General features: G+C 47.1%; 1 protein-coding gene across 5 annotated transcripts in view; it reads left to right on the forward strand.

Moving 5' to 3' along the window:
* NTRK3 (neurotrophic receptor tyrosine kinase 3) overlaps positions 1-20,102 on the forward strand; it is a 233,977-nt gene that overhangs the window by 117,585 nt on the left and 96,290 nt on the right. For all 5 annotated transcript variants that reach the window (XR_008823080.1, XR_008823081.1, XM_056346662.1 and 2 more), the window contains exon 12: positions 2,321-2,509. Coding sequence is in view for 3 of the 5 variants with exons in the window: in XM_056346662.1 (XP_056202637.1) it covers positions 2,321-2,509 (189 nt within the window). In the remaining 2 variants the exon portion in view is untranslated. The remainder of the gene's footprint in view (positions 1-2,320; positions 2,510-20,102) is intronic.

The raw sequence follows: 20,102 nt of genomic DNA on the forward strand, positions 1-20,102 counted from the left end.
GCTGCATTTTGCCTCTGCATCTCAAAAGCTGGAAGTCATGTGGGCCTGGGGAGCAAAGGAAAAAAAGGCCAGAACCTGCCAGAAGGAATTCACAATGAAAGGAGACTTTTTTTTCCTTGTGACTAAAACACCTGTCGTGGCTGCCAGGACTCTGCTAATTACACAATAACTTTATTATATCCCACTTGGAAGAACAAACAATACTCAAAGCTCCAAAAACGAGCAGCCTTTATAATGCAGGCAGAATGACTGCATGGAGCTGATGTTCACCCTGTCCTCCCAGAAGCTCGGGAGAGTAAAATGGTTCGAAGACTCCCCTCTTTGTTGCTAGTGCTACATAATAAAGTAATTGTGCAATTAGAAGCAGATTACTGATGGGAGAGAGGAATTTTCTATGTGATGCAGGTAAAAGGCTGGTGCCTCTGAATAGGTTTGAAGCCTCAGTGCAGCGTCTCCGCTCATTTTTGCTTGAGCTTCTGGTAGCCCCTGGTAGCATCCAGACAGGAGAAAAGCAGCATCTCTAGTTGAGTGTGGATTTTTTTGTCCCCATGTGAATATGCAAGGGAGGTTCTCGTGGAAGGTTGCAGTGCTGTCCCCACATTGCCCAGCTCCTCAGGATTCTGTGTTTACATAGCACGAATGGCTGCAGCATGGATTAGAGGGTTTCACTTCATGATGGAGGTGTTTGTGATGTTGGTTTGCTGGTTGGGCCTCGGGATGGTAGAGAATACATGGAAGTGGGGAATAATGTATTAAGGCCTGATGTCCCCTGAGGTTTCCAGCCTTGGCTGGAAAGCAAAGGCTGAAGTTAGAAGGTCTAAAAATAAAATTAAGCATAAGCTGAAAATTGGGGTACAGCTGAGTATTGTGAAGTATGTGTGGGAAGCAGGCCTTGGCTCTCAGGTATGGATGCTCTTTCCTTCATCACTTCTCGTTACCTATGGGTAACAATGGTTGCCTGCCATTGGTTAGGGCAAGATAAGAGCATTGATGCCTTTGCGTGCAGGCACTTGAGTGTTAAGGAGCCGTAGCTGGAGCAGGAGGCTGAAGAAGCCGGAGTGTGGCTGCTGGCTGGTCATCTGCAGAAGGGAGAATGATGTGGGTGCATTTGAACGTGCTGGTGTTTTGGGGACCTTCTCCATGGAGGTAGACCAGAATGCGTAAATGGGTGCTGCGGGACTTGGGAAGGCATGTGGACTGTGCTGAGGCTCCTTACTCATGGAGCAGCAACTTCAGGACTTTGCATGGGGGTCAGCGCAGAGGGACCACTTTCAGCTCTCAGTCTACTGGGGAATGGTGACAGGTCCTGTGAGCAAGCAGCAGATGGGGAGTTGGGAGTTAAGAAGTAGTTGAGATGGTGGCAGATGAATTAGAGGAGACAAGGAAGAAGGAATCTTCTGGGTTTGTTGCAGCTCAGCCTAAAGGTTGTGGCACCGCCTTCTCCATATCTTGTTGGAGTGTCTCCTCTCTGCCATCCTTGGGTGCCTGTGACCTCTAAGGTGTGCCAGCGTGGCAGAGGGGTCCTCCCATGGGAAACCGCCTCTGTGCTCTTGCTCTAGTGAACTCAGTTAATGAACACTAGAGAGTCTGTGGAGGGATAGGAGGTTTCCTTCGCTCCCATCTTGGGGGTCTGATTACTTTGCCTCATTTCCTTGTCTGTCTAATGGTACTGTGACCTTTTTTGGGGTCAGGAGGTTAAGGGGGAGATGTTGCCTTTTGTTGTGGTAATGGGGGGCAGCATGACCTGAGCACTATCTACTCCAGTCTATTGTAGGTCCCTGTAGGTATCGGTCTGACTGAAGGGTTCTGCGTAGGTGAATCTGGAGGAGGGAGAACAAGATGGGAAACATACTGGGCGAGAGAAATGGTGTGAAAGTGGGTTTGGGTGAAATAGATCTTCTTTACAGGTGATGTTTCTCCAGTCTAAGCACAGTTATGTATTCTGCCAAGCTCGTGACGCCAGGGTATACAGGCACCACAGTGACTGATCTATCTTGTGACAGCTCTAAGAGAGGACTTTGTGTAGGATTCACTTGTAACGTGGTCTCACCTGTAGCTACCTTAACCCCGGCAGGATTGTTAGCCTGGTAGCCCAAACCCAGTAAGGAAAATTTCAGGTGTTTTCCCTGCCCTGCCTCCAGTGCCTGGAGAAACTAGCCCTGGGGATGGGACAGCTGCCAGGAGTGCTAGGACAGGTGTCCTGTCCAAGGGCTGGTGGTGATCCACTGCTGACCTGCAGTGATCTGTATTCGCACGGTCAGCAGGTCTCGCGGGTCCCCTTTCTCCTGTTGTGCCTGACAGATGTGCATGGTGTTTGCAGGTCCTGTGGCAGTGATCAGCGGAGAGGAGGATTCAGCCAGTCCCCTCCACCACATCAACCATGGTATCACAACACCCTCGTCCCTGGATGCTGGCCCGGACACGGTGGTGATCGGCATGACCCGCATTCCCGTCATTGAGAACCCTCAGTACTTCCGACAAGGTCACAACTGCCACAAGCCAGACACGTGTGAGTGCCCGATCCGGTCGGAGCCCCCTGCGAGGATCAGGGGATGGGCTTGGGGGGTGGGCAAAGGAGGACGAGGAGCAAGAGGTTAAGGGGATGAGAAAGAGGAAAAAGAGGTTTTTGAAGGGAGTGGGTCTTGGTATGGTCCAGAAACCAAAGTGAATCTCAGGCCTCAGAAATCACAACATACATGTAGGTGCTTCCAGAGAAGACTTTCCACTCTCACCTTCACCTCCCTTCACCCTCCCGCCGCCACCCGCCAGTCACCTTCCCCCCCTTGCCTGAAAGTGCCATTCAAAGCCAGGCTCTGCCTTGTTGGCTCCAAGCATGAAGTCCCAGGGGTGAGTGAGAGCCACCTGGGAGCGTGGGACCCCTGCTTGACTGGGGAAAGGACCTGCCTTCCCTTCCTCCTCCAGCAGTTTCCCAGCCATGGGGCTGTCTCCCTGGCTCCCCGCCAGGCCAGGGAGAAGCTCAGAACATGTGGCCATAGGTGGGGCAGATGCGTGGAGATAAAGAACAGGAGGCTTAGGTGCTGGATGTCTTGTTTGATGGGCTTCTGTAAAGCTTTTGCACCTTGCCCATGTAAATCTGGGTTGTGAACCGGGCTCATTAGACTAGCAGGTGGTGATCAGGTGGTCCTCTCTATTTCGTGTTTCTGAATTCTGAGTGTAAAAGGGAAGTGCTGGGTAAAAGGATGCTTTTCTGGGAGTCCTGCACTGCTTCCCATGCGAGTGGCGAATATAGCCCTCCGCAACACGCAGCTCGCAGCCAGCCAGTAGTTTTCTCCCAGCCTCTTACCAGCTCTGAGATGCAAGTCGAGTGATGCAGGAGGTTTGGATAACATTCCTCTCCTGCTATTGCTCATCCTTTTGGTGTGTCTGGGTTCCAGGTAGAACTCTAAAAATATAAAAAACTTACAAAAAAAAAAAAAAGGGGGGGACACCCCACCCCCCCCACCCCCAACTTGTGCTATCTCTGTGGCCCAGCTGGAAGCAGGGAGTGCTGCATTAAAGTCGCCTCTGTTCTCCCCTTGGCTGCTGCTGACTCATGAGTGCAGGAGACGTTACAGCCCCTGGAAAGAGGGAGGAGGCCGATCTCCCAACCTGCAGGAACTCATTCAGCGTTTAAGTGAAGTGCTCAGCAGGAGCACGCTGCTCCCTGGCCACCGCTTCTCCCATCAGGGAACGGGGAGCCACAGCCGCTGCTCTGGTGGAGGTGTCCCTGGGGCAGCCCCTGCCGTGCACCCTCCCGGGTGCTGTGAGCCCATGCCCAAGCCGTTATCGCCGTGCTTTGCTTGCAGAGCAGTGGGGTGTACCCAGTGAATGCACCCTGCTTTCCCTTTGATTTTCATTTTGGTGTGCTAAATTTGGTCTGTTTGTAGAGAGGGGAGGAAGAGTGCGGTGATTAGGCAGGAGCAGAGAACCTGAACGTAGTGGGTTTTTTCTGTGCCGTTAATTATGTATTTTACATTTCCTATAGCACCTCATCTCAAAATGATTTGCAAACTCTGATGGCTTGGGGGGGGGGGCTCTGCTGCTTTATTTTTTCCTTCCTCTCCTGTGCTTTCTCGAATCTCTTGAATCTATGCGCCGACCATTGCAAGACACGGCTGATGTTGTAGCTGTGTGGTGCCAGAGATTAAACCTCAGAGGATTGAGTTTTTCTCTGAATATTTGCCCTGTGGGGCTTGTCAGAGCTGGGTGGGTTGCAGGGGAAGTTGCTTGCAGCAGGATTTGGCCTCAGAGTTTCACAGGGCTACTTGATTATGGTCTGAAGGGTTCACATAGATGCATGAGGGTGGTATCTGGAGCCACTTCTCTTGTGGAAGGTGCCACAGTGTGGAGGTGTAGTGCTATTGACAACTCTGCACCCTTGAAAATCCACGACAAATTGCCACCTCTGAGCTCTAGGTTTCCTGGGGCTGCAAGGCAGTGGGACTGAAATCAAACCCCACACACAGGCACTCCCTTTGGGTGCTAGCAAGAGGTAAACCATAGCTGGATGCTGGCAAGCTGAAAGCCCTTTTATTTTTTAGATTTGCTTGTCATTCACAGGACAAAATCCAGGCTTTGAGACCTCAGGCAGAGTTGGATTTGGTGTGTGTTTTGTATTTTAGTCCCCAAGACTTGACTTGGACAACACTTTTGACTTCACTGGTGGCTTTGCTTGAGGCTGGAGAGTTTCATAATTCACCTTTTAAATTAACTGTGCTTTGGGGAGCTTTTGTTGTAAGGGGGTCGTTTGATCTGATGTGTTCTGTTCAGCTTAAACCTGAGCTGGAGAATATTTGTTGCTCATGTTCTCCCCATGGTTTTCATGCTGGAGGGTTTTTCTTTCCTCCTGTGCAGGGCTTGGACACAAACATTTCTTCATTTGCTGTCACTTGTAGAAAGAAATCCTCTGGGCTGGGGAGTGCCTCGATGCCCAGCTGAGCCTGTATTGATGCAGGCGTTCATCTCTCTCCTGCCACCCACCTCCCACAGAGCTGCTGTCCAGCCATGAGCAAAGGTGCTCCATGGCACCCAGCATCTCTCCTTTGCACTGAGGTGTTGCTACAGCAATTTCCCTCTCCACTATGAAACTTTTCTCCTTCCTTCCTTCCTCCTGAAAGCATCCCTGTGCTCTTGGATGTTGTCTGGGCTGAGGACATGCCGATACCCATTGCCGCGCTGCAATGAGGAGAGCAAACTCTATATGCTTAATGCAGTATTAATAGTACATTGATGTGATATAGATTTCTGTCACCCTCTATACTAGCAAACATCGCTTATCACGCAGGGATGACGGATGTTTATTCCCAGCCACTTAGCTCTGCATAATGGAATTGCAGCTGAAATATGGAGAGCAGCTCCTTGCCCGCGGAGCTGCAGCCCCTCTCGCTCCCGCTGTGCGATGCTGTCCTGTGCGCTCTTCTTCTTAACGTGTCCTCAGGGAGAGAGAGACCTGTTCCTCACTGGGGATGTGCTGTCTTCTCATCGATGGGATGAAGGGCACAGGAGCCAGCTCTCACCTCTGACTTTCTGGGATTTTTGCGGTTGTCTCTCACTCTCTTTCTGCTACTACCTGATTTAGAGGAGCAGGAGGGACAACCTTGGCTCAGGGTCCTCTTTCCCTTCCTGGCTGAGGGCTTCTGAAAGAGCCACGGAAGAAACTACCACCCTCTTTTCTCATGATGAAGCACTGAGTCTCTGAGAAGATGCTCCCCCCATCTTTATGCTGTAACTCCATGGCAGGCTGGGCAGCACTAGGGTTTGCAGCCAGTGGTTTCAGCCATCCTCAGCTCTACATGGAGGGTTAAAGAAAGAGCTTGGCAGGGGGGACAGTCCAACCACAAACTGATTTCAGAAGACTAAGCTGAAACAGTCTCTTCCTCCTCATCTTTTGCACATGGATGAGAAACCAAGTGGCATATCTGCTTGGTGGGTGTCAGCAGGAGGAGCGACAGGTTGTGGTGAGTTTTCACCTCTCTGTACTTGGAAATAAGCAGATGAGAGAAGAATGGTATTTGTTGTGGCAAGCGCTGTGGACAGAATACGTGATGAGGAAATACGGTGTAGGACCACATGGCTTCAACCTATGGTCAAGGTTTTGATAATGTAAAATGTGATCCAGTCTACCTTCATTTCTGTCCAGAAGATGGCTATTAGTCCTTTCGGGCAGGCTTGGCAGTAACAGCAACTTCTTACCATCCATCCTCTGATATTCAGGATGTGAATTTGCAAAATTCAAGTTTTGTATTTATGAGCAGCTGGAGATTTCTGTGGTGAAAGATTGGTAATGTTTCAGAAGAAACATTTTGGATGATTATTTTACTTTAATAGTAGTAATTAAGTAGTAATTAATTATAAGCACAGCGCATCAGATACAGATTAGTTCTTGGATCTGGTCTCCCAAGCTTTACTCGAATGCCTGTGTTCTGGAGTTCTGTTCCCTCATATTTCTTGTCCAACAAAATAGGTTGTCTTGAGCAAGACGCAAATGAGAGGAAAGAATCCTCCTTGATGGAGAAGGTTAGTCTGGGGGGCAGATCCTTTGCAGATCCTTCTCTGCCTCCCAGTAGTGGATGCTTGGTTCCCACCAGTGCTGTGAAGACTTTTGGGGCAAGTGGTTTGATTTTGGTGGAAGTTTTTGCCAGACACAACCAGAGCTTTCTGTGTTTTCCAGGACTGGCACAGTCAGGGGACTGGGATGCATTCTCCACACGGGTGGAGCAGCCGTCCTTCCGTAGAGTCCTAATGAGGGCTTTTTTCAACCTCATTTATTACAGGCTGCCCTGACATAATTACATATTCGAAGTTAGTAATTACACGTATTCATGCTAATTAAGTAATTAGATATAATTACACTAACTGTAAATACATGGTAATCTGCTAAAAAGAAGTACTTCAGAAAAAAACAAGGCAAATCACACAATAAAAGCGCCATCAGCACTCTTTCACTCAGTACCCTGTCTTTATCTTGTATTTCAGTGCAGTTTAAAAGGAACATTGTGGTCATTTAAAAAATCATATTTTTTTTTTAAACAAATAGTTTGTCTTACCTCTGCTTCTAAATAGGTCTTGAAAACAAAAATGGGAGGGATATAAGGATATTTACCCTTACTGCTGTAAATTCTTTTTGTTTGTCTAGTGTGCTTTGTTCATCCTGGGCATGGGAAGCTAAAAAGTATGCAGCGTTTCTATTTTTGGTCAGTTCATGTTCCCGTTTTTTACCAAAAACAACAACGTAAAAATAAAGCTATAAATGCTTGCAGTTTTATTTGGCTGAGAAGGAGCACTGTTGGTAGTGGAAAAGAGAAACTTTTCCTTTTTTTTTTTCTTTTTTTTTTTTTTCTTCCAGGGATGAGAGGATTTGTCAAATGTTATTTTCATGCAATACAATGTAGAACCCAGTGTGAAGTGCCAGCAGCACTCTGCTGCCCAGCGCCCAGCCTGGGGCCAGGCTGTACAGGTCCCAGTCCCTCCCACAGGTCTCTGATGTTTCTCCAGTTTCTCCAAACTTCTCTTTTCCTTTTCTCTCCTCTAACGTGAAATCCCCATGCTCTTCTCCAGCAGGACCCAATGCCCACTACCTCTCTGAAGTAGGCACTCTTCTGCACTGAGGCTCCTCACTGTCTTGTCCTTCTTGTCAACCCATATGAGATGTCTTTAGGGGATTTAATGAAGACCTATAAGCAGCTGTATACTCATTGATATGTTTTTTGCTACTCTGTTCTGTGTTTCCTCGTTTGTCCTAACAAAGCCTGAGTTTGTGGCTTGGGTCTGTGGAAAAACCCCAACCTCAACTCTCAGCTGCTAGCAGGTGGAAGGCATTGGATGTCCCTGCAATGACCTTCTGCCTCCAAATTTCCTTTCCTTCTGGTTTGCGGTTGCCTCTCAGAAACTGCTCTGAGCTCCAAGTGCTGATATGATTGTCCTGCAAAAGATTTGGATGTTACAGAAACTCCATAGGCTCTGGCTAGCTGCTTCCAGAGCAGATGTTGCAGGTGCCTGAGGAAAAGTGTGAGCAACCAAGATTACTGCTTCTGTCCCCTGCCAGAGCAGAACTGAACTTCCCTTGTGCCCAGCATTGCCCTCTCATCCCCTTGCCCAGGCTGTGAAACCTGACTAACAGGAGCGATTGCATGGCCAGTGCAACTTGATCCAACCTGCTCAGCTCTTACCAGCCCTCTCAGATGGTTTTTCTTACCTGTGGCAATTTTATGCTCTGCATCGTTTCATCCAGCTCTGAAAAAGCAAGTGGAAGAAATATCTGCGTTTTCCACAACTCAGGAGTCTAAGCTGCATTTTGCAGAGGTGGAATGCCCATCCCTCCTATTGCATCTATACATTGAGTTGCAACCTCTGGCTCAGTAAGTCAGCCTTTGGACCTTCCTGCCATGATGGTGCTACAGAAATCAGAGTTTTCCAGGCTGTCTCGGGAAGGTGGGCAAGTTCCTTTGTGTATACCTTCCCTCGCAGCCAGCTCTGCAGATATTGTCTGTGTGATTGTATCAGAGGAAAGAAAAGCGGGGTGGGAGGGTGGGAAACATGGCTCTGTCTGGCTCCTGCCTGCTGTAGAAGGAGCCACTGTAGCCAGCAGTGCAGCCCTGCCTTGCTGCAGATGCGATGTGCACCTGACTTTGTACAGAAGCCGATTACCTCCTGCAGCTGTTTGGGTTGTAGATTCCCTCTCTGTTACTTCAACGTGTGTTTATTGAAGATATTTGTAGCAATACCTGAGATCAAAGGGGCTGAGCAGGCTCCAGCCCTGGTGTGGGGAAGCGATGCTGGCAGCACAGCTGTGGTGTGTGACATTGAGCAGACACATTCCTGGTGATGGGGATCCAGTAGGAAGAGAAACCCTTAAATCAAGCAGAATGTGGCTTTGGGCTGCTAATGTTGACGTACCTGCAGAGAGACTGCACTGGTGATGGAAATACTTCTGGATACAGACATCAAGGAGTGGACAGGGAAGTATTTTCTCGTACAAAACTCTGCCTCCTTTTCTGGCCTAAAAGCCTCTCCTCTGGACCTTTTAATCCTGGTGTCTGTGGGGCCAGCAAGCAGGGTTGGCTTGCCTGGGGTCATTTTGGAAAGTGAGCCCATGAGGAGTGAACTGTCAAGCACTTAACAAGCCAGATGAGGGGAGACCCTGAGCTGGTTTCCTCCTGGATTTGAAGCAGCTCTAGAACAGCAGGCTGCTCGATCTGCCTGGCAGCCTTGTTCCTGCGTCAAATGAGTTGGACTGGCTGGCCCAAGCCATGCGCCGTTTCATGGAGGATGTGTATGTGCACTCATAATGCTTTGTCTTGTATCCAGCCCCCTGCTCATCTCATACAGGGGCTCACGCACCCTCCCACTGCTCTTGCAGCATCCTCTGGCCCCCACGTAGACACCACCATCCCTGCGTAGGTGGGCATGTGCTCTCCACCCGCTCACACATGCACTGTGTTGGGCATGGCATAAAACAGTTGCTGAATCAGCTCTTCTTCATTCCCCATGGCTCAGATTCCTGCACGATGACACCTACACACCGATCACCTCTGCCTCACAACTGATGCTGCCGAAGCACACGTGGATTTCTGCTGAACAGCAGCTCTGCCTTTTCTTGGCAAAGCCAGGGACACCACGATGCTCCTGACCAAGCAGTTCTCCTGCCAGGGATTACCAGAAGTTATCAAAGATGGTTGCATCTCCAATTTGTGGTGGGTGTTCAAAGCCTGGCAGCACAGGAGTGCTTTTCACCTGTGGTCTGGCATGAGTCAAGACTCGTAGAAGGGTGAGAGAAGACAAATGGGATGAAATGGGGATAAAGTAGGTTTACATTCCCCACGTTATTGGATGTGTGCCCAGGTATTGGTGCTTCTCCCTGTGCAGTTGGGCTTGTAGTGCTCTTGACCCCACAGCACTCAAACCTGAAGGAAGTGTCCGTGCCAGAGAAAGGAGGGCTCTGTTCATCAGCCAACGCTCCTCATGCCCATGGCTTCATCCCTGCAGGATAAGAGGTAGTGACACAGTGCAAGACTGGAGGCTATTGCAAACTCAGGCAGCCCTGGTATCAGGTGTAACAAGGGGGGCTCAAGAGTATTCTCCTCATGGCTTGTTGATTGTGCGAATTTTGCTGTGGATTCCTTTAAAAATAGCCGGTGTATGTATTTGCGTGTGGGTAGAAGAGCTGTGGTACTGATTTCTTTTGGCCATCAGTTAAACATTTGTCTTGCTTTGTGATGAGTTTACTGTGGCTTTTAATGCTTGACTGTTGGGAAAGTATCTGGAGGCTAGGGTACCTCTGCGCTCCTCTGACAAGGGGGATGTGACCATGGTACCTGGCTGTGGGATACCCCTGAAGGCACTGGGACCTCCCAGAGTTTGCAAGGACATTGTGTTGTGACTTTTTGGTCTAACTGGACTGTTCTTCAGGTTTAGAACCTCTAAGGTGAACTCTTAGAAGTGCATGGGGACTCATCATGGTCAGACAGGAGCTGTCTCTCTGGTTAGAAGATTGCAGGCCCTTGTTGTTTGTTCATTGACAGTTAAATTACAATTCCTAATTAGAAATAGCTACTATTGTTTAGGAGTTGGAGCAGTTTTGCAAGACCACACACAGAGCAGGAACATTATTAGTAGCACTGCCCTGTGGGACAAGAAGTACAGCCCAGGATGTAGCAGAGAAGCTGTATGTCAGTAGAGCTTAAAAAGCATAAAAAACTACTCTGAGTGCTGCTTCTGGGCTAGACAGCCCATAATACCCCCTTCTAAAAGCTGGGGAATGACCCATGTAAAGAGATATTCTGCCTAAAGAGCTTCTCATGTTAAAGGGGGCTTTTGTTTCCCAGCCTAGGGTGGTGGCTGGCTCTGGAGAACTGGTGTGCACAGGCAGTGATGGCTCATGCCTCCCAGCAGCATGGGGCAGGCGGAGCAGCATCACTTTTGTAGAGTGGAGCTCGTTTGCTTCATATGTAATATAACAAAAATGAAGAAATTGTCATTCTTGGTTGCTGAACATTTCCAGTCCACCTCAGCATCCTTCTGGCTGTCTTGCTCTTGTTGGTCATGCGTGCGGATGGAGTTGGTTTGCTGCTGGTGGGGTTGATGGGATGGAGGAAGATGCTGCTGTTAGTGGAAGCACCACTTCTGGTGGTGTGCCTCTGAAGCCCTGACCTAAAGCAGCTGTCTTACACCACGGTTAAGCATAAAGCAGTAGCCTTGTTGAACTCAGAGTGATTTATTGAAGTGAACAGACCCAGTGGAAAACTGGGCAAACCCTTTTCCATGTGTAGCTGATGTAAGATTTGTATGCAAGTGTCTTGAGGTGAAAAGTACATTGAATTCACAGCATGTAAGGATTGCTCTCAGTGCCTGGGCTTGCCTCCCATTAAGGCAGGGTTTATTGCATAATCCATTTTTAGATTCCTGCATGCTCATTTCTAAACAGACGGCAAGTTACCTAATGCTGAGTCCTGCCTGAATCTGTTTTTCAGGCCCCCTCTCCCTTCCCCTACCTGGATAGGTCCATTTAAGACAGGAATAAACTGAGACTTGGTGAAAGCGTGAAAATTTCTGTATGCATCACATGAACGATTGGGCTGTCCTGTCTGCAGCTAGGCATGGTCGGTATGGGATTCAGTGCTCAAACTAAGTGATGACTTACTGCTGCGGGCATTTCGGGCGAGCGGGAGTCAGATTCAAATACTCACAGAGTTCAAGATCTGATCCGTTTATTGTACAAACCAGGTAGACTTTTATAAGGCATTCTATAAGCGTGCAATAATGTGGTTGGCTATTTTACAAGCGTATAATAATATGATTGGTTAACAATTGTTTACTGGGAAGATTTCTGTTTCTGCTTTCTCTGGCACGTAGGCTCCTTTCTGCGGTTTCCCAGCTCCTCTTATCACGTCCCGTTGGCCTTGCTTTTGAGCAAACATCTGCAATTTGCTCCTTTTTCTTCATCCCACTGTTCTGGCCGTAACCTCGTCTTATTTCTTCAGTATTTTTCCACTTGCTTCAGAGTTCAGTATAATCATTCAATACAGCAAGAGCCCCAACACCTCCCCCTTTCTTTTTAAATACAGCATTAATACTGCGTTCCACACAGCTCTGAAAACATTGTAAAAGGCAAGGCACTAAAAGTAACAAAAGAATAACAAACAACAATATAGACAGACCTTGTTTCAATAAATCCCTCAACCACCCTCAATTCTTGTTGAGGTAAATAAATTGATACATTTAAACGGTAAATCAACTGTTGCAAAAAATACATATTTTTAACAAGTGTAGTATTCCACCAGGTACAGTTATCACTAAAGCCAAAATTCGTGTCATTATACTTCTTATCTAACCAACCCCAATATGATTGATTTATAGCCGTATAGTTTACTCCCAAAGGCTCAAAAGCTAGTTCAAAGCAGAAACGCATTTCTTGTAGGTGACATCTGAAGCACTTTTTTTCCTTTTTTTTTTTTTTTTTTTTTTCTTTTTTTTTTCCTTTTTTTTTCTTTTTTTTTCTTTTTTTTTTTCTTTTTTTTTTCTTTTTTCTTTCTTTTTTTTTTCTTTCTTTTTTTTTCTTTTTTCTTTCTTTTTTTTCTCTTTTTTTTCTTTCTTTTTTTTTTCTTTTTTTCTTTTTTTTTCTTTTTTTTCCTTTCTTTTTTTTTCTTTTTTCTTTCTTTTTTTTTCTTTTTTTTCCTTTCTTTTTTTTTCTTTTTTCTTTCTTTTTTTTTCTTTTTTCTTTTTTTTTTTTCTCTTTTTTTCTTTCTTTTTTTTTTTTTCTTTTTTTTTTTTTTTTTTTTTTTTTTTTTTTTTTTTTTTTTTGGGGGGGGGGAAGGGGTTTGTAATCAAGTCCGTATTTTTCCTTGAGAAGCTTAAGCTGTTCCTCTTGTTTTAGGAGAGTTTCCAACTCTGATTTGTCGAATAGGTCCGTATTTCCCAAATAAATCATACATTTCCTCCGCTGTGATTTTATACGGCAGGTTCCGAATATAAAGGATCCGATTGACCTCTGGGGGCAGCCAGATGTTAGCTCGCTTGGCCGCTTGCACTGCCATGGCGCCGATCGGAGCGGGGGGGGGGGGGGGGTGGAGGGGGGGTGCCGCCTTGGAGAGAAACCGCGGCCGGGACGGGGCCTGCCGGGCCGCACGCCACCGCTCGCCGCTTGTTCCTTTTCAGGACACCAGGGTGGTAATTGCGCGACCATACCCCGTACAGCTCGATACGTGCGAGCCAAAGTCTTTACCCCCTTAGTCCCAACTTGCACAGATTCCCATAAGTCCTCTCCTACTTTCTTCCATGTTTCATTATTATATATATCTTGCGTAGAAGCAAGGTAACCACGGCGGCAACTCCAACATAGCAGATCAACTACTGCCTGCCGTGAGACTGGCGTTTCAGTTTTTTCTGCCAGTTTCATCAAACTGTCTACGATTGCTTTTTCCACCACTGATGCAGTGATTCCCATCCTGCTTAAATTTCCTGACTCACCGGTCAGCCGTGCACGTTCCGCCTTTCTTCGGGCGCCCAGCTCTCTCTCCGCTGGCAGCAGGATCCTCGCCGGCTCCGCAGCTTGTAACACGATCCTTAATGAATCTTCCTGACTTTTAACCGATCCTGTCGACCCTCATCGGATCGTCGGGGTCACCAGATGCTGCGGGCATTTCGGGCGAGCGGGAGTCAGATTCAAATACTCACAGAGTTCAAGATCTGATCCGTTTATTGTACAAACCAGGTAGACTTTTATAAGGCATTCTATAAGCGTGCAATAATGTGGTTGGCTATTTTACAAGCGTATAATAATATGATTGGTTAACAATTGTTTACTGGGAAGATTTCTGTTTCTGCTTTCTCTGGCACGTAGGCTCCTTTCTGCGGTTTCCCAGCTCCTCTTATCACGTCCCGTTGGCCTTGCTTTTGAGCAAACATCTGCAATTTGCTCCTTTTTCTTCATCCCACTGTTCTGGCCGTAACCTCGTCTTATTTCTTCAGTATTTTTCCACTTGCTTCAGAGTTCAGTATAATCATTCAATACAGCAAGAGCCCCAACAACTTACAGCCTCATGTAGACTCAGCTTTTCCTTATGTTAGTTCCAGGTGGCTTTTTATTCTGATGTTGCAGTAATACCTGCAGTTGTCTATCACAGTTGTGGGTCTGCAAAGAGTCACGCCTCTCTTTCAGCCCTACTAACCTTTTTTTCCTCAATGGATTGGAGCAGAGTCTGAAAGTTATGATACATACCTGTTTTGATTTATATATCTATCTCATTTATGCATGTTTGATCATTTGAAATGTGTTGGTTTACAATGTTTGGACACCTGTTCCTATCTTGCTAATACATTTTAATAGATTTTACATCATCCTTCCCTGTCCTACCACCATACCTCCTTTTTTTCCCTTTGCAAAAAGGGTTTTTTTTAATTTTTTTTTCTATACAAGCATCTCTTAAATTCAGGATGAACAGTTTCTCTGGCTCCCATAAGTGTGACTAGGAGACAAGGCAGCTAAGTCTCCTGAGTATATATGGCAAATTTGCAATTAGAAGAAAACACTGAAAAAAAATTACTTCAGCCCTTGTCTCCCTTCCCACCCTTCCACCTCCTTCTTGCAAGGATTAAGCTAAGCTAATCCTCAGATGAGCAAGATCTTTGAGAAAGCAAAGAGGCAAAATAAAACCAAGGGAGGAGAAAGAAAAATCCTTCACACTCAACACTAATAAGGAAATTACGGACGTCCTACATTATGAATTGGATGAATTTTTAATGGTTAGAAATGCAGTTGATTTATAATGCATCCATCCTGGACTGCAGGGCCTGTCGCCAGCTAATAAATAAATGACAGGCCTTTTGTATTAAAAGTATCAGTCATTTTACATCTCTGCACTGTAATTGATGTGGAGCATTGAGCAAGGGGAGATGATGGCCATCAGGTGTACACCGAAGAAAAGGACCTCATGCTTCAAGCTGTACTTGAGGTCTTGATATATCAGAAAGTTGCAGCCCAATCTTCAAGCCTTCTCTCAGAAAGGCCACAGCTCCTACTCTATCCCATTACTCACAGTCCAAACCCCAAAAGAAATAAATAGCTTGGCAAAGGGCTCCATGATTCTGAAAGGCCGTTTTAAGCTTAGGGCCCTCCCTGTTTGATGTGTCTAATGTTCTAGGACAAGTTAGTTACCTCTGGAGAGTAGGAGAAACTCCATCTGAGGTGGCTGCCCAAATCTTCCTTCTTACATGTGGAAGGAGGTGGGATGCTTGGGGTCTGCCCTGTGTTAGACACCTTGTTGAGGATGGAGGAGATTGTGCCATCTGTTCTCTTGACAGCCCTGGCTATTGGCACAGCCAGGGTGAGGCTAGCTCGGAGCTGGAGATCAGCATGGATTCATATGAATCCCACCACAAATATTCACACTGAGGGCTGTGTTGAAAATAAATACTGGGCAAATTCCAGAGATGGGGTGGCGTGGGACGGTCCTGTTTTCATGACAGATCACAGCAGAGTCCATATGTCAGGGGATCCTTACTGAGGGCACAGCAGGCAGCTGAGTATTTGAGGGATGGAGGCTGTTTTATCCTCTCCTTAACAAGGAGATGTAACCTGGCATCTTGCACCTCCGCTATTTCCTGGAAAGAGGCATTTCTCCTTCCAGCCCATCAAGGGGCTGCCAAGCATCTTCATCGCTGTTTTATGAATGAGGAGAGACAGCTGGAAAGACATCCATTTGCTCAAGGTCACACCAGGTTGCTGACAGCTAGCAGGCTGGCCCACGTTCAGCCCGCTGGACCGTGTTGTGTGTTTATGAGTCGCCACCTGAAGTCCTTTCACAGCCAGTCTTTTGGAGTCAGGAGTTTAGACGGACACACAAGTTCTTGGAGCTGTCAGCCATATATTATGATCCCACAAAATGACAGTTCTGAGCTTTTCCGGCTCCTTTCTTAGATAGGTTAAATCCAAATCCTCCCTTTCCACCTTCACAGGGACCGTGCTACAGTCTAACATGTTTCTGCTTTGCTCTCTCAACTAATTCTGAAGAGACCTTTCCTTCCTGACCTCCTAGGAGCTCTGTTGACCTCATTCCACCCAGGCACTGCCTCCTGGCCCTCTTGATTGGAGTTGGAGTTGGTTGGAGCCCGAGTGCTGGGCTCGGAGGAGGAACAGTTGTGTTTTACCTTGGCTGTAGTTCCTGGCTGAAGGAATCAAGCAGGGAGCCTGGGATGCGAGCCTTGCTGCCCAAGGAAAGTGCCGCTCTCCAAGATGCAGAGTTTCATCCCAGCCTGGAGGAAGGAAGCGCTTATTGCCTTATTTATTACATTTCCCCACAGCAGTGTAAATACTATATCCGTGATAGATACGGATCTTTTGAATAATATAGAGATTTGAACTAAGTAATTGCAGTGCTTTTTTAATACAAGAGATCCTCAGCGTCGAGTAGTATTAATGATCTGTCTTGACGTGGTCTCTGCAGAGGGCAATTGCAAACCCCAGTTCCGTGAGAATTTGAGAGATGGGGGGAGAAATCCTAATGTGCTGTTCATCCCCTCTGTTCCCTTTGGGACACTCCAGAAAGAGTATCCTGTCTGCTGATTTTTTTCTCAGCTTTCCCTAGACCCTCCAAGGACGGTAAGGCTAAGTGAGTTTTGGGAAAACAAATCCCTTTTGTAGGCAGGCTGGGCTGAGCTGTCAGAGGAGGCAACTTTGGGAGGAAATGTAATACAAAGATCCTAGCAGCTCCCTGTGGTCACTAGCAGTTCTCCAGACATTTCTGGAAGAGTAAAATGATTAGTTACAGTGAAATAGCTAAATTCAGGCAGAGGTAATGATATTCTGTGTCTCTGCCATTCCGAGCCTTTTCTCTTCTCTGTAGCTTTAATACGAAGCATTCCTTTCCACTTGTTCCCTGAAACCCTTGTACAGCCTTGCTGCTGCTGCATGCTATTAAACAGGTGGCTACGTTATTATGAGAAATTCTCTATAAAGTCCACTCTTTAATGCCGTAGAGTCTTTGGGGATGAATTTAAGATATTAGTAAGTATTGAGATTTAGCACCTAATACTTTGCAGTGACATCATTGTGGGGACAGGATAGTAATTGCAGGATGTGCTGTGGGTCATTTGGTGCCTAGCATCACTGGTTACAGAAAGCTGGTAGCTGGGCTGGCGCTTCTTCCTCCCGCTTGTAGGTGTGCTAGGTGCCGGTGTTACAGCTGCAGAGCTCTAAGGCCTCTTTAAATTAATGGAGCTATCTGAGAAGGTTATGAATACCTTTTCAATTATTTTTTTTCCCCCTAAACATAGCATCTCAAGCCTTGAATCAAGCTGTTAACATTTTTCATTCCTTTCTTTCTAGCCATGTTCCTCTTTAAGGTTATTTCTTTTCCTTCTTCCACCATCACCCTTTAACAGGAATGAGGGCAGGGGAGACCTGTGGCAGTAGCCCATGTTCTCACATTGTCAGTCCTGGAGGAGCAGGTCTTCCTGACCTCTGTGGGCTAAGTAGGGTGGGGAGTGTGGGCTCAGGTGTTTCTTTGCCACAGGAATGGTAGCTCATTAACACTCTGTGCCCTGCAGATAACTTCTATTGATCATCAGCTGTTTAATCAAAAACTCTATCACAGTTTGCTTCGATTATCCTTTTCCATCTCTTCATCTCTGGAGAATCAGCTTAGCCAAAGTTAATGTACTCATTATGCAGTTGGGAAACCACTGCCACAGACTGCTATGTAAACCGTAGGGTTTAGGAAGGTTTGTGTCCTCCTTCCTGCGTGTAGCGGGATGAGTATAATGGGTGCATATTCCTTCGCTTGATGGGGTGAAACAGGTGCTGAGGGACTTGTGCTGAGCTGGGTTTTGACCTGCCTGGCATGGCAGTACTTGCCTCCCAGGTCACACAGGGCCAAGGTTCCACATCTAGATCCTCACAGTCCTGGTATGGTGATGAACAGCACTGCTGCTATGCCTAGTGCTAACCTACCCTCGTCTTTCAGAGACATGTGGTGGCCTGCACATCACCATAAATACCTACCAACATGTACACCTGGAGAAGTCCCTCCTCTCTTGTAGAGGGGTGTTTGGGTTGAAGCAGCTTTATGAAGTTGTCTCTGCTGGTGATTGCTCAGCAGCTGGGTGATGAAGGCTTTCCATTGGGAGACCAAGTGCTCAGGGTAGGAGAGATGGGGTGGGGGTGACCTGTGTAGGGATATGCTGAGGAAGAGGGCATGAGATGTTTGAGAGATGTGAGCTGGGGGAGGGAGATGGGAGATGCCAAACCGCGATGGTGAAAGTCTACACAGCTGGACCATGCGTCTAGTTTTTCTTTTCTGATAATCTGTGTGCAATGTATATATAGACAAAGAAGTGGTGACTTACAGCAGAAGTAGGACGTTAAGTCCTCTTTCTAGACAGATATCAGCATGCCTGAAGTCTGCACACTGAGTGTGTTGCTGCTAGGCATTTTGCTGACACAGTGAGGGCCATGGCTGGAAACCTGCTCTATGGTGGTTTTACTCTTTTGGAAACCATCAGAGCTCCAGGGAGGGGGTGTGAGGAAGCTCTGCAGGAAGTGGCAAAGGTATATCCCAGCATCTGCCATGGTTTTACTGATCAGCTCTGAGGAGCAGCAGGTTGGTTTCGGACACAGGAAGGGCTTGAGAGGGAAGCCCCGAGACAGAAGTGATGCTTGTTCCTGCCGCTCCAAACTTATCTCACATTCTAGTTGTGCTTGATCTCCTGATATGATTAATTTTCCTTTTGTCTTTTAACGTTTGTTGTATAAAATAATTCTGTTTGATCCTATACACTATCAGACCTACACATTCCATGTTGGTTATGGTGTTGCAATGACCTAATTTGATTGCAGAGAGTCGTGTCCTGTACGATGTTGTCTCATTTTCTCAGTAGTCGATACAAACTCAATTTTATTTTCTTTGAAAAGAAAGGAAGTAGGGGCAGGAGCCCAGCATCCATGGCCAAGCTTATACCTGCAGATCTTGCCTGGTTGCCTGGCTGTGAGGCTGCAATGGCACATATAGTTCAGCCTGAATGGGATGTGTAGGCTCTTTCTATTTGTTTTTGTTTTCCTGCTGGTACCGAAGGGGAGAAAGTATGGAAGCTACAGCAGAGAAGGGCCCTCATTTGTAGCTGCTGGCACCTCTGATTTGCCTCAAGGAGTCATTATTCCAACAGGCTGGACATACTCTTGATGGAGCTTATCTCTGGAGGGGAGGGTTAGCTGTGTCTCCGGGTGGGAGCTGGGTGAGTGTTTAGCTTGCTCCTTTTGTCTCCAATTAGATGTTTGGTCCTTTGTACATCTGTGTTTCACCTGCCTCAAAGACCCTTCACCTGCCTTACACCTCTGTTATTTATGAGTAGCTCAGAGGGGAAAAGGCGGGTCTGGTCTCAATTTGTGTGGCTCATTTGCATGTGAAATAAGCATGTTGTTTCAGAAGTGGTGGCAGCAACCAGGGTCTCCTGGTCCCACTGGTCTTGTTCAGGGCAGCTTTGACAGCTCCAAGGCTGTGGCTTGGTGAGTGGTGGCAGGGTTTGCTTGTAATCTGGAAGTGTCACTGTGTTTTTGCAGAGCTCGTTCAGAAGACGGTGTTTTTTCAGCAGCTCATAAAGGAGGTGTCAGTCCATGTTTGGTCTGTGGGAAAAAGAACCTGCTTTTGCAAACTGAAGATTGCAGCAAGTGCTTAGTTTTAGCTCATGGGCCATCTCTGCCACCTGGGATTACTGGTGTGGCAAATTATGCAGGTGATGGTTTCATTGCTATTTTCCTTATGGGTCCTGGACTTTCTTCCTTTGTTCTCAGGGTATTCCTCATTTTCAGCCCTGCCTCCTCCTGCCCTGTCGGGTGTTCAGTGGGCTTTTGATTAAAAACGGAGTCGTTATGGTGACAGAGCAGGAGTCAGAGAGGCGCTGGCAAGCAAAATGGACTGTGACTTTGCAGCTTTAGCTGCAGGTGGGAGTTGAATAAATGAGTAAACAGATCTGTGTCCCCGGCGTGCCACCAAGCAGACTCCCTTGGCTGGGGTCAAGGATTTAGCGGTGGCAGGAAGAGGCCAGGCAGTGGGCTGGCAGTGATCTCTGTGGCTGGGCAAGGACCAAGGGAATGGGATCCTGAGCCTTGAGGG

Source organism: Falco biarmicus, chromosome 7 (assembly GCF_023638135.1).
Source record: "Falco biarmicus isolate bFalBia1 chromosome 7, bFalBia1.pri, whole genome shotgun sequence".
Taxonomy (NCBI): Eukaryota; Metazoa; Chordata; class Aves; order Falconiformes; family Falconidae; genus Falco; species Falco biarmicus.